The 16,038-nt window shown below is 43.7% G+C and overlaps 1 protein-coding gene across 1 annotated transcript in view; it reads right to left on the minus strand.

Moving 5' to 3' along the window:
- LOC308102895 (apolipoprotein B-100-like) overlaps positions 1–15,123 on the minus strand; it is a gene marked incomplete at both ends in the record, with an annotated part of 33,138 nt that extends 18,015 nt beyond the window's left edge. The window contains 28 exons of the mRNA XM_080452748.1: positions 279–1,276; positions 1,406–1,592; positions 1,794–1,905; positions 2,024–7,423; positions 7,532–7,896; positions 8,012–8,121; positions 8,511–8,674; positions 8,914–9,086; positions 9,220–9,424; positions 9,790–9,908; positions 10,025–10,204; positions 10,302–10,507; positions 10,628–10,795; positions 10,910–11,113; positions 11,217–11,396; positions 11,505–11,700; positions 11,808–12,019; positions 12,129–12,275; positions 12,365–12,473; positions 12,590–13,037; positions 13,134–13,219; positions 13,332–13,456; positions 13,584–13,736; positions 13,883–14,030; positions 14,188–14,333; positions 14,465–14,577; positions 14,832–14,858; positions 15,072–15,123. Of these exons, the coding sequence (XP_080308874.1) occupies positions 279–1,276; positions 1,406–1,592; positions 1,794–1,905; positions 2,024–7,423; positions 7,532–7,896; positions 8,012–8,121; positions 8,511–8,674; positions 8,914–9,086; positions 9,220–9,424; positions 9,790–9,908; positions 10,025–10,204; positions 10,302–10,507; positions 10,628–10,795; positions 10,910–11,113; positions 11,217–11,396; positions 11,505–11,700; positions 11,808–12,019; positions 12,129–12,275; positions 12,365–12,473; positions 12,590–13,037; positions 13,134–13,219; positions 13,332–13,456; positions 13,584–13,736; positions 13,883–14,030; positions 14,188–14,333; positions 14,465–14,577; positions 14,832–14,858; positions 15,072–15,123 (10,733 nt within the window). The remainder of the gene's footprint in view (positions 1–278; positions 1,277–1,405; positions 1,593–1,793; positions 1,906–2,023; positions 7,424–7,531; positions 7,897–8,011; positions 8,122–8,510; positions 8,675–8,913; positions 9,087–9,219; positions 9,425–9,789; positions 9,909–10,024; positions 10,205–10,301; positions 10,508–10,627; positions 10,796–10,909; positions 11,114–11,216; positions 11,397–11,504; positions 11,701–11,807; positions 12,020–12,128; positions 12,276–12,364; positions 12,474–12,589; positions 13,038–13,133; positions 13,220–13,331; positions 13,457–13,583; positions 13,737–13,882; positions 14,031–14,187; positions 14,334–14,464; positions 14,578–14,831; positions 14,859–15,071) is intronic.
- Between the last annotated feature and the right edge of the window lie 915 nt (positions 15,124–16,038).

Genomic DNA, 16,038 nt, shown 5'->3' on the forward strand with positions numbered 1-16,038 from the left:
GAAAGCTATATCTGGCTCAAACTACGCAACATTTAGATAGTCTGATTCAATACTGAAGACCTTTGGATGACAATAAAAGAGCCACACAATATTAAATAGTAAACAGATTTTATTTCATACTCATATTGCAGAACGGTAGATACAGTAAGTGGGACTGTGGATACAGTACCGGTTGTTAAATTGAAACACAAGTGCAATGCATATTTTTAAATACAGCTTCTGTAAATGTCCAACATTCTTGCTAGAAGGAAGGGTTTTAGTCTGTGATATTTGCTCACTGAAGGAGGTAGAATGGAAGGTCGATCTCGAGCCTTCCTCCTTCAACCTTCACGTACTCCTGGAACGCAGCGGGAGCCTGCTGCAGGAATTCAGAGACGGTGTTGCTTAACAGGCTCACCACAGATCTAACGACCTCCATGAGGTAATCAATGGTGCCATTCAAATGCTCCATATCCACAACGTTGTTGGCCTGATCCATGACCTTCTTCAGCAGAGTGACAAGGTTGCCATAGAAAGCATTGATGTAGATGGCAATTGCATCAAGGGTGTCAGACTTCAGGCTGTTATCAACAAACTCCTGAGCTTTGTCAACGATGGCCTTCAGGGTCTCGCCCAGCTTCTCCAAGATCATGTCCAGGCTCTCCATGTTCTTAACGAGATCCACAACCTGGTTAAGGAGGGCCTTCACTGTATCTCTAAGCCGGTCGATCATCTGGGCTCCGGACATGACATCACCGATGGGCATGGTGACCTGAATGTTGCTCAACATGTCGACCATGGCGTTGAAAGTGAGCTCAGCATTAACAAGCATCATCTGGATGGCCTTCTCTAATACAGTGGCAAAGGTGCTGGTCAGTTTCTTGAGGACCTCGGGGAGAGTGGTCATCTCATCAGAGCCAGGCAGCTTGAACTGGGTTTCCCTCAGGAATTTGACAGCAGTATCCAGGAAGACCTGGACAGTCTTCTGGTATTGAACAACCGTGTTTCTGAAGAGAATGGACAGCTGGCTGAGCTCTGGGGCCTGGTTGTTGACGGTGGTGTAAGTCTCCTCAACCAGATTGACGATGGCACTCTTCAGACCGCTGACGTGTCCAATGAGCTGATACTTCTCACCAAAGTCGTTCAGGGTAGAGACGATGGCAGGAAGCCTCTCCTTTAGTCCGTTGATCATGATTTCAGGGGCCTCCATGTTGAAGGCAACATTCAAATTCGTCTTATCGCCATCCTTTGCAGAAGCTCTAATGATGAAGATGTCCACATCATCCTCAGGAGCAGACTGGCGAAAAGACAAATACATTGAATGCATTAGCCTTGCTTTACAATCTTGGTATGCAGAGGTAAGTGATGCAAATATCATGGCAATTTGTTTCATTATTCAGACAAATTATAAACATGATATACTCACAGCATAACGACCATAAAGTCTGGCATTCATCTGAGATGGCACTCTGCCCTGGAACTTAAGACCAAGGAAGCCAGCTGATGGGGTGGAGACAGAGGCACTAATACCATCTGTGAGGGCAGCATAGCGGAAGCTTGCATCAGTGAAGGTGGGGCTGGTGATGTCCATGTTCAAGGTGAGGCGGGAGTCACTGAATATAGAAATGGCCATTAGAAACATTCTATATTAAAGGACAAGCTATCCATAATGAATGCTAAAACACTTAAGTAAGAACAAGTATGGAATATTTACCTTGTGGGAAACAATGTGTCAGTGTTTGAATTGTCTAGGAACAACTGAAATTGTCAACTACTTCTAAATCAGACAAAACGCATCAGACAAAAGTGGGTACCTCAGAGAGTAGGACAGGACATGCTGAATGTCCATGGTCAGGTCAGCATGGGTCAACACAGCATTGCCAGTCAGGCTCAAGCCATCATTTTCATAGCTTACTGTGATGGCAGCTTTGGAAGCAAAATGTTTTACAATTAGCAATTACATTTGAAATACTAAGTAATATGTATGTATTTAATACAACATAGCAGTCACATCTAGTTTTATGAAGACAAAAAAGGCACTCACAATCAAGGTCATAATCCAAGATGACAAAGACTGAGGTAGCAGTGGACTTGAATGTCACTTTGAAGACAGGGGCATCACCCTCCAACTCAGCTGCTAGGCTTGTGGTGTACACTGGAGTTACAATCTTGGCATTGGCAGAGATTTTCTGCTTTGGGGCTGTCAGCTCAACAATGGTCTTCTCAAAGATGGTGAGTTCACCCAGGCTGCTTGGTTGAGACATGTCAATCTCAATATCAGCGGTCAAGGAAGAGGTAGGTGCAAGGTCCACTGTAGCTTGGACAATATGCTTTCCCTTGGTGTTGAAGTCAATGACATTTGCCTCGTTGTTGCTGGCAATCTTCAGCACTGCATACACACGGCTAAGGGAGGCCTCAATAGCTAGGCTTTCATCCAGATCCATCTCCAGGAGCTTGATGTCCCCCTGGTTGAATCTGGTGTTACCAAGAACCTTGATTGTGGAGCGCAGGCCATCAGCATTTAGGTACAGATTAGCCTCATTGTTAAGTGCTACCAAAAGTGGATATTCCTCAAACACTGTGCCCTCAATATTTGCCATGGTGGTTGTTTCCATAGAAACATCCTCAAATGTTCCCTCCAGCTTCAGGCTCTGCTCTGCCTCTGCCTTTCCAACAGCCTTGATGATGGGCACATTGAAATCACCCTTCAGCTTCAAGGTGGAGACGGCATTTGCCTTGGTCTTGGTGTCTGCAACCAGGTTTTGGTTGGCTTCCAGGTTGAGGATTGGCAGGGCAATCTTGCCTACAGTAGCTACAGAGACAGCAGCTTCAAAGGTCTCAGGATTCACACTGATGGTGCTGTCATGGGTACCCTCAATATGGGGGTTCTCAAGGGACAGGGAGTTTGCCAGCTTGATTCCTCTTCTGATGGTCAGGCTGGTGGTGCCATCAAGCTTAGCCTTCAGGCTCTCAAACACAGAGGCAGTTGTTGCTCCCAGACGGAACACAAGATCCTCCTCATTGTAGAGTCCAGCATTAAGATTCAGGTTGATAATGGCAGACTTAAAGGACAGCTCTGTGATCAGGTTACCTACAGAGGGAATCTGGATCAGACCCATCACATCAACAAGAGGGGCATAGGTGCTCTTCTGGTACACAATCTTGGTAGCGACATCAACATGCTGCTCTGTGGTGGTCAAGATGTTCTTCAGACCAGTAAGTTCATATAAGTTCAGATCACTGATGGCTGGGGTGCGTATGTCGTAAATTGGCAGATTGAGCTCAGGGATGCTGATGGGGGTCGCAAGGAAGTCAAGATTAGCCTCACCATCTACATCAGCAAAGATACCAATCTCCTTCTCATTGTTGTCAATGGTGACGCTGTAGGACAGTTTGTACTGATTGAGACGTGCCAGAGCAACAGTTTTGATCTTTTGGGTGTCAGATTTGAAGGTAGCTGAGTAATCATTCTGGAGATCAATTTTGGCAATCAGAGCATCATTGAATCCCAGCACTGTGTTTCCCTTGTTCTGGAAATCAAAGACAACCTCAACGGGACGGATGACAATGTTGACTGCGTTAGACAGAACTCCACTGAGTGTGCCAACCAGCTCTGTGTCATGGGTTGCCTTCAGCTCAATCTTCATATCATAAAGGTTGACATTTCCAGATGCTACCAGGAGGCTGTTCTTGACAGCTGGGCCCTCTGCCTCAGAGCGGGCATCAAACTTGAAATAGCTGAGGGTGACAGAATCAGCGTTCAGGGTCTGTTTCATCTTCAGAAGAGCTGTGTCGGTATCGCTAGTGAATGTTAGCTTGGCAATGTTGGGATTGATGGTGAAGAGCAGGTCACTCTTGTGGACTCCATCATGAGAGTTGAACTTGGCAGTGCCCTCATTTCCAACAGTCAGGGTAATGGTGGTTCCCTCCTGGCGTGCAACAGCCTTTTGGGTCAGAGAAGTTTCACTGGTGATGCCAATGATTGGGAAGTTAAGCATGTGAGAGTATGTGGTGTCAATAGTGCCAGACAAACCACCTGCAGTGGCAAAGAAGGCTTCATTCACAAGCTCAGCAGTGTAAGGTGAAGTGGTGGCCTTCACTGTGGTCTTAGCTGAGGCCTGGGCTGAGAGGTCCTTAAGAGTTACAGATGCCTGGTGCTCAAGCTCAAGAACAGAGTGAGTAAACTTAAGGGTCTCAGCAACAATCACATGGCGCGCCTCTGGGACAGCAATGCGGGCTGTAGAATCCAGGTTGAAATTGAGAATCTCAAAGCTGGGAGATGTTGCCTGGGAGGTCACGAATGCTGTCACCTGAGGAGCATTCTCACCATCAACAGCACTCTGCAGCTCAGCAACATTTCTGATACTGTAGATGGGGGAGTTGACTCTCATCTCACCATACAGTTTTCCAAATCCTGGCACCAAGAGCTCAGTAGGGATGTTTGGCAGCTTGAACTCAGGGATCTGGAGAGTCTCAATGAGCTTCTCAACAGGAACTGCAGGGATGACAGGGAATGAAAACTCTGGAAGGGTGATCTCAGGGAGTGAAATCACAGGCAGGGCAGGGAGGTATGTCATGTTCAGCTGCTCCAGGTAGTTCATGACAGTAGACAAAGCAAAGTTGACAAACTCTCTGATGGCTTCAAGTTTCTGAGGGATTTCGAGTGCCTTGATCAGCTCATTTACTTGAGAGGAATAAGCAGAAATCATCTGGTTGACCTCATCAGCAAAAGCATTGTAGTTGAAAGATTTAAGCTGCTGTACGATGGTGTCAAGGTAGACATTAATTTGCTCAATCACTTGTTTAATTTCTGTGGCCTTCAGATAGTTGATGGCATTTTCCAGTACCTGCATGATCTTGCCAGGCATGTCAATGGCCTTCAGGTTGTTAGCTAGAACTTGGACAGTTTCATCAATCTTGAACTGCTTGATGAGCTCCACAACCTTTTCCAAGACGGCCTCAACCTTCTGGTCAACTTCAAACTTGACAATCAACTCTCTGAGTCTAGCAATGAGTGTGTTGAATTTTCCAAGGATGTCAAACTGTTGGATCAATTCTTTGAGAGTTTCAACTGTTGTACCAAAGAGGTTTGTTGGAAACTGTGCCATCAGTTCTTGAACGTAGGCATCCAGGTTGAGGGATGAAATGTAAGTTTTCAGCTGTTCAGCAAACTCAGTAATGTCAAAGCTGGCAATGAACTCCTTCAGCTTGCTGACAACCATTTCTAGCTTAGCCTTGACATCAAACTGAATATCCAGATCACGAAGGAAGGAAAGGCTAGTTTCACTTAGCTTCTGCAAGTCAATCTGTTTGATGACCTCTTCAATGGCATCAACCACGGCAACAATCATATCCCTGATATTATACTCGTCAAGGAAGGTATTCAGCTCCTGGTTCAGTCTCTTGATGACATTCTCGGACAAGGTGCCACTTGCAATCATTTCCTTGGTAGCAGAAATAATGTCCTGCACACGGGAAGCAACTTCGGCCAGGATTTTCTCAACAACAACCTTAAGGTTCATCAGGGAGGATTCCAGTTCTTCAATGGTGATAACATATTCCTGGGTGTAATCAATCAGGGTCTGCTTGAGCTGCGCTGCTTTGTCTTCAATATGCAGTTGGGAAACAAAGTCACTCACATACTGAGGAATAGCCTCGATCTTAGCCTTTATGTCTTCATTGTTGATGTAGTTTTGCAGTGCTTCTGCCATACTCACAAACACAACCTTGATGTCTTCAAGGAGAGCTGGGAAATTCTCAATGAAAGGCAACATAATCATGTGGCTCTCAGTGCTCTTATCGTATTTAAGGAAGCCAGAGATGGAAAACTCCTGGTTTTCACTGGAATCTGTGTTGAGAAGGCTGGTAAGGAGGGTGTTTGACATCTCTAGTCCAAGCCTCTCTGCATTGTTGTAGGCATTAACTTCTTGGTTCATTGCATGGCTGTTCATCTTAGATTTCAGCATCATTGTGAACTTCTGTTCCTGAGGAGTCAGCAATGCATCCACTTTGTTGTCAACAGTGGTTTCAAGGGAAAATCCATTGTCCAGCTGCTGGGTCACTGAAGTTCTGCATTCATGTGAGGTGGCAAGAGCCAGGGGCTGTGCCCTAAGGAGGAACTTGCCATAGAGCTGGCCGCTCTGCTTGCCATACAGGGTCAGGTCACCATCAGCATTGAACATGGCATCAAGGTTGAAGTCGAAAGGAATGATGCTAGTGCGGATGGTGTGATCATAGCGCATGGGCTGAGAGTTGAAGCGGGCATCATTGGTGAGCCTGGCAGCAAGACCAACAACTTCAAGCTCGGTGTTCTGGTTCATGTTGGTTCCAAAGACCTTTCCAGTAGTACTGCACTTAGCATTGGCAGTCATGTCAGCATAATTGATCTCATAAGTGTGCTTGATCTCCTCTTCACCATAGGTGGCTTTCAGGCTTCCAGTCAGGTCCATCTTGTAAAGCTCTGCCTTCAACTGGACCTCATTGATGATATTGGCTGCCAGCACTTTCAGGTTGTTATTCACATTTGCAGTAGCGGTGTAGGGCTTCAGGGCAATGGTGATATCATGAGTATAAGTGGCATACTCACTGACGATGGCCTCAGCCTTGGTGTCGAAGTCAAGGCTAGAAAGAGTGATGGTCAGAGTGTTGGCATTATCGACCTTGATGTCACTTGGCAGTTCAGCCTTGTTGATAATGGACAGCTCAGCCAAGTCCTTATTCATTTTCAGAGTAGTTTTCTGAACAGCCTCATTCTCAAGGAGCTTCACATTAGCATCACTGCTTAGAACCAGGCCATTGACATCAAGAGTGGCAGTAAGCATGGAGTAGATGCGGTTTTCAGAGTTGTCAGCACTGGTCTCCATCTTGATGATGACTTCATCTGTGCCAGCAGAGGCCTCAGCCAGGTTGCGTGCCTTCATGCCAAGTACAATAGCATTGGTATCGCATGTCAGGGCCAGTTTGTTGTCCTTGAAGGAGAGCTCTGCAGCTTGGGTCAGGATGTCCTCAAAAGCATTAGTGTTTGACACAACACTGAGCTCACCATTGACAAATGTGGCTGCAATGGTGTTCTGAGCCTTAAGAATGGTGGTATCAATCTTCAGAGAGGAGTCAATCTTTGCTTCTGGCCTGAATGGGAAGATGGTGAAAGCCTGGGTAGAAATGGTGTTGCCATAGATGGGTCCAGCTTTGATGGATCCTTCAAGGTTGCTATCAGCAGAAAGTTCTTCAGCATTGAAGCCAACTGTGCCAGTGTGTTCTAGCTCAATAAGCAGGCCAAGAGGACTTGTTGCTACAATCTTGCTGCTGGACTTGACACTGATTTTGTCAGTGAAGGTTCCAACTTCCATGATGCTCACACTGGCTTCAAGAAGTTTATGGGTCACAGCAGCTTTCATGTGGGCCTTGAGAGAATCAGTTGGAGTGCCAACCAGCAATCCAGAGCCTGAAACAGGGAATACAGTGCATTTGTGAGCATCAGACAACAACTGAAAATCAAGCTTTAAGTTATCTTTTATTGCTGATTTGAATCATTCTTAAAGAAAATCTTTACCTTCCACCTTGAGGGACAAGATGTCTACTGGGGAAGTTCCCTCCATCTCAAACTTGGCTGAGTAGCTTGGTGTTTCATCAGCGTCTTTTCCGAGAGCCGCAGAGACCTCTAATTCATACAGGTTGGTGCTTGCTTTAGCTGAAACCTCAGCCTTTCCAAAGAGGGGAACAGAAATGGTCTCAGGGACAACCAGCTCTGGGAGGGGAATTTCAATGGAGGCAACCTCCAGGCCAAACTGGGGCAGTGACAGGCTTGGGGTGGCCAGGGCAGGTGGGAAGTTCAGGTCAGCTGTTGTTGACTTTCCTCCAAGAGGGATGGCGATGAGGAAGCGTTCATTGTTGAAGTTGTAAGAAGCCTTGCCCTCACTGCCAAAAATAATTATATATATAACATTATATGAACACATCTTTATTCATACTCTCGTGGCTGGCTAATAAAATGTGTCAATTTATATTTTTGGACCAAAACATTTTTACTTACGCATTGAAGAAAAGTTTCTCTGGCATTGTAATTTCAGGCATGGCAGGTATCCTTATGTAAGTGATGTATGGGATATCAGAAACATATTTGTCCATGTAGTTGTTGGTTGCCTAAAAGAACACATTAGTACAACTTATTAATTGCTTATTTGAAAAATATGTATTTAAACTGGCAAACTACTTGGAGAAAGTTTGGGACTTGAGGGAAAAAAGCATTGTACAGCCAGTAGGGGATACTGTATGTACTTTATGTTTTGTTTTGTATTGTATTGTTCGGTCGGCATTTGTTTATATATATTTATTTGTTTATTTGTGTATGAAACAATTTTGAAAATTGTAACTGTCTGAAAAGGTGTCATATAATCCCATTAGGGATGGGCCACAAGGTGGCATGACACTTACATAAAATAATTCATTCATTCATTCATTCAGTACAATGTGTTAAACATATCCATTCTTGTTGAAGTGAAGGATAAAGGGTTTTATGGGTAAGGTATTACCTCCACAGACTTGGTGAGGAATTGACGGACCTTCATTTCAGTCTGTCCAACCTGCATATCAAGAACTTCATTGATAATCCTCTCAACTGCCTCAGCATTGGGGAGAAGTTTCTGGATCTGAGAGTTCATCTCAGACTTGACCTCAGCCTCAATCTTGCTGTCATCTAAAAACAGTTCTTTATGTTAGTTTCACATAGAATAATGTTAAAAAAAGAAGATGCAAGATGCATTTTGCAGTTAAATAATAAATTAATATTTGGGGTGAGTGACTCAGGAAAGCAAAATTGGTTAACGGAATGAACCCAAGGTAACTGCTGTGATTAATTGAAAATCTATTTGGGTGCAATAGTAGAACATAACGGAGGATTCTATGACACAGAGAAATGTAATAATCATATCCTACCATATTTCAAGACAATCTTCTGCAGTGAGGTGGTCTCTGGGAGCTTGATGTCACTTGTGAGCTCTAATTCCAGCGTCTCACCACGCTTCAGATTGGCTCTGAGGGTGGCATCAGCCTTCATCAAGGGAACCAGAAACTGGAGCTGCAGCATAGCATCCTCCATCGTTGCCACCCTAAGAAGAGGAAACCTATGAGTTAATCGTCTCACACCAAACATTGATAGAGTATACTGATAATAAAAACAAAATCTGAACATGATACATTTTGTTTGATTTGAACAAGTTCATGTTTTGATTGATTTCTTACTTGGCGAGGGCAACCAGTGAGAGCTGAGGGATGTTCTTGTTGATCAGGTCAAAGGAGACTGCGTAAGCTCCATTACCCTTGGTGTTGGCGTCAACGACACCCAGCCTGAATCCAGCCTCCAGGTCGTAGTCAGGGATCTGGAAGTCAGTAGTGAGGACATTCTGCTTCCTGTTGTACTTCACAGTTGCTGTGGCCTCACCAGCACCTGGTAATGGTAATGATAGGTAATTACATGCAGTTATAATGAAGTTCATGACAAATTGTGTAGAGTATGTACCTATCAATCAGCATTCAATATCAGATGCAAATATTGCCGTAGTAGCGAAGTAGTTATACATTGCTTTATTTAGGTTTGACTATATAGACTAAAGTTATATTGCTCTAACATGTTGACGTAATAGTAAGGGAAATCCTTGTGGAATCTTTTTTTTAATGAATCTTCTTAGTGTTGTTCCAGAAGAAACTGTGCCTGCACTGTAAGCGCCACATTTCAACAGCTCCAATGTCAGAGAAATTCCATATCATATATTTAATGTAGCTTTGAAATAATTATTTGCTAAATCTTGTTACCTTCCGCCATCAGGACCATTTTCACGGTGTCAACCTCCTCATCCTCTGCGACGAGCTCATAGGTGAAGGTAGCAGAATATTCAGTCACCTCACCAGTAGGATGGAGCTCCACAGCCAACCTGAGTGGTAGATCCATTTTACGATTAGATTTGACTTAAATACAATACAATTTAAAAGGCATTCCATTCATAAATGCTGTCTTTAGCACTTTACAAGTTTCAGGGCTTTCACTTACTTGCTGTCTCCGGTGAAGGGGAAGTAGGGGGTCTCATAATTGTAAGCATCAGTGTACATCAGGGAAGTGCAGTACTTCATTCCAGCGAAGAATGGAGTGCACTCACTGACATCAACCTTGTCCTCCACCATAGGGGGGATAGTTTTAATCTCAGCACCATTCACTGCTACAAAGGTGTTTCTGTAATTGAGATGGAAGATAGTTTGGATTGTTGTATTTATAGATTATTATTAGATTCCATATAGACTATTTGTGTAAATAGTCAGTTGAGGCTTACGTAATGCTGATGAGCTTGGTAGGATTCTTAGGAGCAGGCATGGTGAACTTCATTTCACCACTTCCCATGGAGATCTTGGCGCTCAGTCCGCTCTCATGGAAGAGGTTGGTGTGCATCTCCAGTCCAGAGTCGACGTACTCAGGAATGAAAGAGCCGATCGCCGTCGTAAACTCAATGCCAGCTGAAGGCATGAAGGCAATCTCGCTCTAGCGGGGGAAAAAAGTGGACAGCCAGCGATGGGTTATGAGAGAGATACCATATGGAATGGTACATTTCATTATTATTCTACACATTCTTACACTTTGAGAAAATGAGAAGATTTTTACCATGTCACGGGCAATGTTGAGTCCACCCTTGATACCAGGAGTGAAGGTACCAGACAGTGCAATCCTCAGAGGCACACCAGTAGCAGTGGGCAGGAAGAACTCGTTTTCCATGAAGATGTAGTGAGCGAAGACTTCATTGTCAGCTTTAGTCATCAGTCCCTTCATCAACTGTCAGAAATAACAATTGATATTGTTGTAAATTTCCCAAATTCAAAAGTCAGTTCAACTGTGTCAAATATTAAATAAATCACACAATTCTTTATAGCTTTTTTTTTTACGTACGTCCATGGGGAGCATCTTGAGCATGTTATCAATCATCATGGCAGCAGAGTAGGCCATCGCCTCCATGTCACTGGTCTTGAGGTATCCCAGCTCATTTCCCAGGAGTCTCAGGTAAACCATAGCCTCAGGGGTCTGCTGGGCTTTCAGTTCGGTCACCAGTTTGTTAAGGTTGCGTCCGATTTCTCTCATGATGTTCTGGGTGGTCTAAAGATATAAAAATTATGAGATGATGATTTATCAGTACTTTGTAGAAATAATTCAAAGTAATAAGTACATTATCAAACATCCAAACACCTTTGTGACTTACCTCTCTCTTTCTTCTGTCGTTCCTGAGAGCAGGGAGCAGGTTCTTCAGGACCAGGCTGACCTCCTGGGGCATTTTGTCAGAGACAAAGTACATTGTCTTCAGCACTGTGTCTGGGAAGAATCCGTGTTCTCCAAACAGGGCCTCAACAGTTGGCTCAAGTCCAGTGCCCTCCATGCCGATCTGGAAATTTAAGAATGTACATTTTTAGTGTGACAATTGACAGGTGAGTTTGAATAATTGAGCAATCCATTATTATATATTACAAGGAAAGGCTTGGTTTTACAGTACCTCCATCATGTCAATGTCATAGCCAAAGGCTTTCAGGGTCATCTCAAGCATGACCTCCTTGGGCAGATAGCTGGCACCCTCAAAGATCATGTTTCCCTCCACAGATCCAATCTTGTAGTTGCGAGAGAACTTGGCTGGGTCCATGACAGTTCCAATCTCATTACCTTGCAGGGCATCGAGAATCTTCTGTCTCAGCCTATAAGAAAGATAGATGTACTAATTAGAGGTAAAAATTTAATGAAAGACAAATTCCTCTTCTCCACAGCTCATGCTGCATTTTCAATATTAAAAGGCTTCACTTACTCTTGTGTCTCGGGCTCAGTTGAAGACAAGATGTTAGTAACATGGGAGATGACAAAGCTCTTGGCTTGCTGGTCAGGTTCATTAGGCAGGGCAGCAGCCAGCTGGGCAAGTTCACTTGGCTGGGGGTCTTTCATCAGCACCAGGTAGGCAGCAACGCGCTTCTGCAGGGGGCTGGCACTGTCCAGAAGGACCTGCATGAGAACCTCTCTGCCCTGTGACAGAGAAATAAAACCATTTGAAAAAAAATAATCATCACTAAATAAAAAAGAATTGTCTTCTGTGAAGTATACCAAAAGTAACTGTGAAAACAGTTTGACTTGCCTCCTCTGGGACAGGGGTCAGCCTGTAGGCCTGGATGGCAGCTTCCTGAACAGCAAGGGATGCAGCAGGCTGGTTCACACACTCGATCACAGCAGTCCTCAGGGCAGGGCTGGCAGCGCCCATGGCTGCAGCCATGTTTCCAATAACCTAAGGTCAAGAAACCATTGATGAGTTTGATCTGTCATCTACTATCTTTTAATGTATTAAGTATAAATCCATTAGAGATCACCACTCACCCTCAGAGTCATGAAGGCATTGTCACCAGTGCAGTCACCCAGCTGGGAGCCCATGAACTGAGCAACAGCATGGATTTCAGGGGTCAGTTTGCCTTCGGCTTTGTAGAACCTATTAAGGAATCACATTGTAGTGAATATTAATGTGGCAGTTGAGTTGTCTACTGTGTAACACTTAAGATTCTAAATATCTAGATTAGAGTAAGTATTCAAGTTGCGGTTGCTCACCTCTTGACAACATTGCTGAGGGCATACATGATGGGCTTGCTGGGCTTGTACTGAGCCATCTCCAGCATGTCATTGATCAGGAGGGGAGAGGGGTTGGACACCAGTCCGAGACCAAACACGGTGGCATCAACCTCAACAGCGGAGCTGTCGTAGGTCCTCAGGATCTGCATGATGGCACTGCTACACTCAGGGGTACCGCACTGGGCCAGAACCTGGTAACTCAGTGAACGGGACACCTCAAGAGCCTCGGGAATGGCAGAGTTCAGGGTCTCGATCTTCATTCCACGGACCACATTGACCAGCACGTGGAAGAGGTGGGCCCTCTTCTGGCCCTCGGTCTCAGGCAGATTAGCCAGTTCTCTCAGGAGAGCCAGACCATTATCCTTATCCTGGTTAACACTCCTGTCAATAGGAGTCTCCATGTTCAGACCCTTGACCTTGGCTTCATCTATAGTAAACAGAGAGTAAATAGTTGAAATGGCATAGTCAATTACAATAAATCAACATCCCTATATAAAAATAGCAAATTCAAAGAGCTCCTTACCAAACTCAAAAACTCCTTCTTCCTGAGCAGAAACTCCCAGCAAAGTCAGAGACTGCTTGCCAACATTGGTAACACCATATTCTCCCCTATGGGCAGACAACAATTGAATAAGACCTAATAAAGATATGTACAAGAGATATCCATACATATACAAAATAATGTATATTGTGAGATAACCGTGTAAATGGTTTGTCTTACTTGTGAGAGAAAGGAATCAGGATGTGGTTCTCAGTGCAGGCACCAGAGGTCATGTGCATGTTCTCATTGTCAAACTTGTAGTTGCAGGTCTGGGAGCTCCTGACCAGCTGGGCAAGAGGGTAGTGCTGCAAGTAGACAATTATTTGTATTAGCCTACTTCTCAGACTCGTGGTGGTATTGTTTGAAATCCACAGTGCATGCCTGCAATGCATTAACTAACAAGACAAGAACCACATTGCTTGGATGTCTTACCATGCCAGAGATCAGAGCCAGGGGGCTGGTCTGGTCTCTCATGGGCATGAATTTATCACATTTGGATAGATCCCTGGTGAAGCTGACGTCAGTAGCAATGTCCTCTCTTGCGTTGACAGTGTAGGAGGTCCTGCATTTGCCATGGATGGTGGGCTGAAATGCATGATTGTAGAGAAAAAAATCATATTCATCATAAGTTTATATTTTACTCAGAATTCAGAAGTAATACTTTCACCAGTGACATACTGCTGTAAATGCCTGCAGTGTATAGGTATAAATTAAATAGCAGTTTAATGTACCATGTTCTTGTTCTTTTCCTCCTCCAGCAGAGGCACGGCCAGGGCAGAGATGATACCTCTCTTGATGTTCAAGATTGTCATCGTCTCATCCTCCTCAGGGTACAGTTTGACATCGTACACACCCTCAACCACAACCTTCAGAGCATATCTAAGGGGAAAAAAAGAGGCACTTGCTGTCAAGTCTAACTTCAAAAAATATTTTAGCGCTTCAAAGGTTTTGTATCACATGAAGTCTTATTTTAAACAGGTTTTCATTTACGGGATGTGAAAAAGAAAAAAAGGTATGTGCTGCTGGCATAACCTACTTCTCCATTTCAGCAGCAAAGGCCTCAGAGCTGGGTGCAGGGGCGACCACAGCATTGCCTTCTGCATCCATGTCGATCACCTCACTCAGGCTACAGCCAGTAGTGCGGACGATGTAGTGGCACATCTGGGGCACTTCAATCTCGACCTGTGTAGGTTTCATTTTAGCTTTTAGGATAATATGCTGAAATACTGTATTTACTTGACAACTAAAATGGGTACAACATATTGGAAAATAAAAGTGATTATTATTTGCTACTGGTGCGGCATGTAATATACCTTGCAAGTGCCCTTGGGTCCATTGCGAAGATTTGATGCACCGTTGATGGCATTCAGGGATTCGGCTTCATAGAGGTATTCATATTTGTTGAAGGCTTTGTACCTTTGATTTACTGTTAAATATGATTTCAAATAACAGTTAGCACACTGATAGTACAGAAAGTACTTTCAGCAATGATCCATATGTTCAAAGTACAGCAACAGAGTTGGTCAAGCAACAAACAACAAAAAATATAAGAAATCATATATTGTGGATATACATGGTTGTGTGATTGCAAATGTAAACATTATTTGTACTGTTCTAAATTCACTCAACAATTTAATACAATCTATGTGTATTGTAATATTTGAAAATATTGGAACTTACAAAGGCATGATCCCTCCTCTTGGGCATCTATGAGAAAAACAATAAATTACAATCAAGTCAAATATCTATTAAATAAATGTTTCCATTTCCTACATTACTATTTAGAAAAGCACAACTAAAATCCATATCTAAACAATTTAATAGTATTTTCTTAATTATGAAAACTCAAAATTAAACTTTTAACAATAATGAATAAATGAGACATTGCGTTGATGGAAGCAATATTACAAAAATACTTACAAGCCAAGGCAAGTGTGCTTAAAAGCAGCAGACAGAGCTTTGAATCCATCATGATGGGTTCGTTGAAGCTCTCTCCTTATGGGATCGGCGAGTACTCGACTGAGACTGAGGCCTTGGTCTCAGCAGAGGTCTTTTATACCCAAGTTACTGTACAGACAGTACTGTTACAGCTCCAAAGTCCTCTCCATATGTATGTGTGGAGGGACAAAGGCAATGAGGCAATGAGGCAATTTCATAAGTTTCTTTCTTCTGTGAAACCTGCACATATGTTCAAACAGCATTATTGTGTACAGCTAGGACTAAAATGTATATAGACTTAAAGAGATGGATATAGAGAAATGGCAGGGGAGCACCCAAGCACCGAAGTCGATGCAAAGGCCCTGTAGTAATGAAGCCCCACACTTTGGTAGGCACATGTATCCTGCCCAGACTTAAACAAAACAAAACAAAAAAATTGCATACTCTTTGCCATTTACGAGGGGCATACTTTAACAAACACCTCCTAAGAGTCCCGGCCTGAAGATAACTATGCAATGAGTAGGGTGGCAGTGGCTCAGGAAGGGTAACCGGAAACCTCGCCCCAAAACACACTCACCCCCATTTTTTTCAAGGACCACTCGCCCCCACCGGTTCTTGTATTCTTTTTACTGAGGTTAGGCTAGGGTTAGGCATAGTGTTACTGAGGTTAAATTTAGGAATAAGGTTAGGTTTAGGCATAGTTTTACTGAGGTTACGTTTCAGAATACGTTAATAGAATATTTGACCCGGGCGAGCATGTTTTGGGCTGAGCGTTCTTGTATTCTTAGGAAGTATAGGCTGTGACTGTTGGGGTTCAATCCATAGCTCCTCCTGGCTTTGTGTCATCCCAAGTGATCTTTGTCAATAATTGACATATTGATGCATTGGTCTATACATCACAAGGGAGATGAACAATTTGTGAGATATATTGGTGAATTTCATTCATTGC

Source organism: Gymnoscopelus braueri (assembly GCF_963280865.1).
Source record: "Gymnoscopelus braueri genome assembly, chromosome: 16".
Taxonomy (NCBI): domain Eukaryota; kingdom Metazoa; phylum Chordata; class Actinopteri; order Myctophiformes; family Myctophidae; genus Gymnoscopelus; species Gymnoscopelus braueri.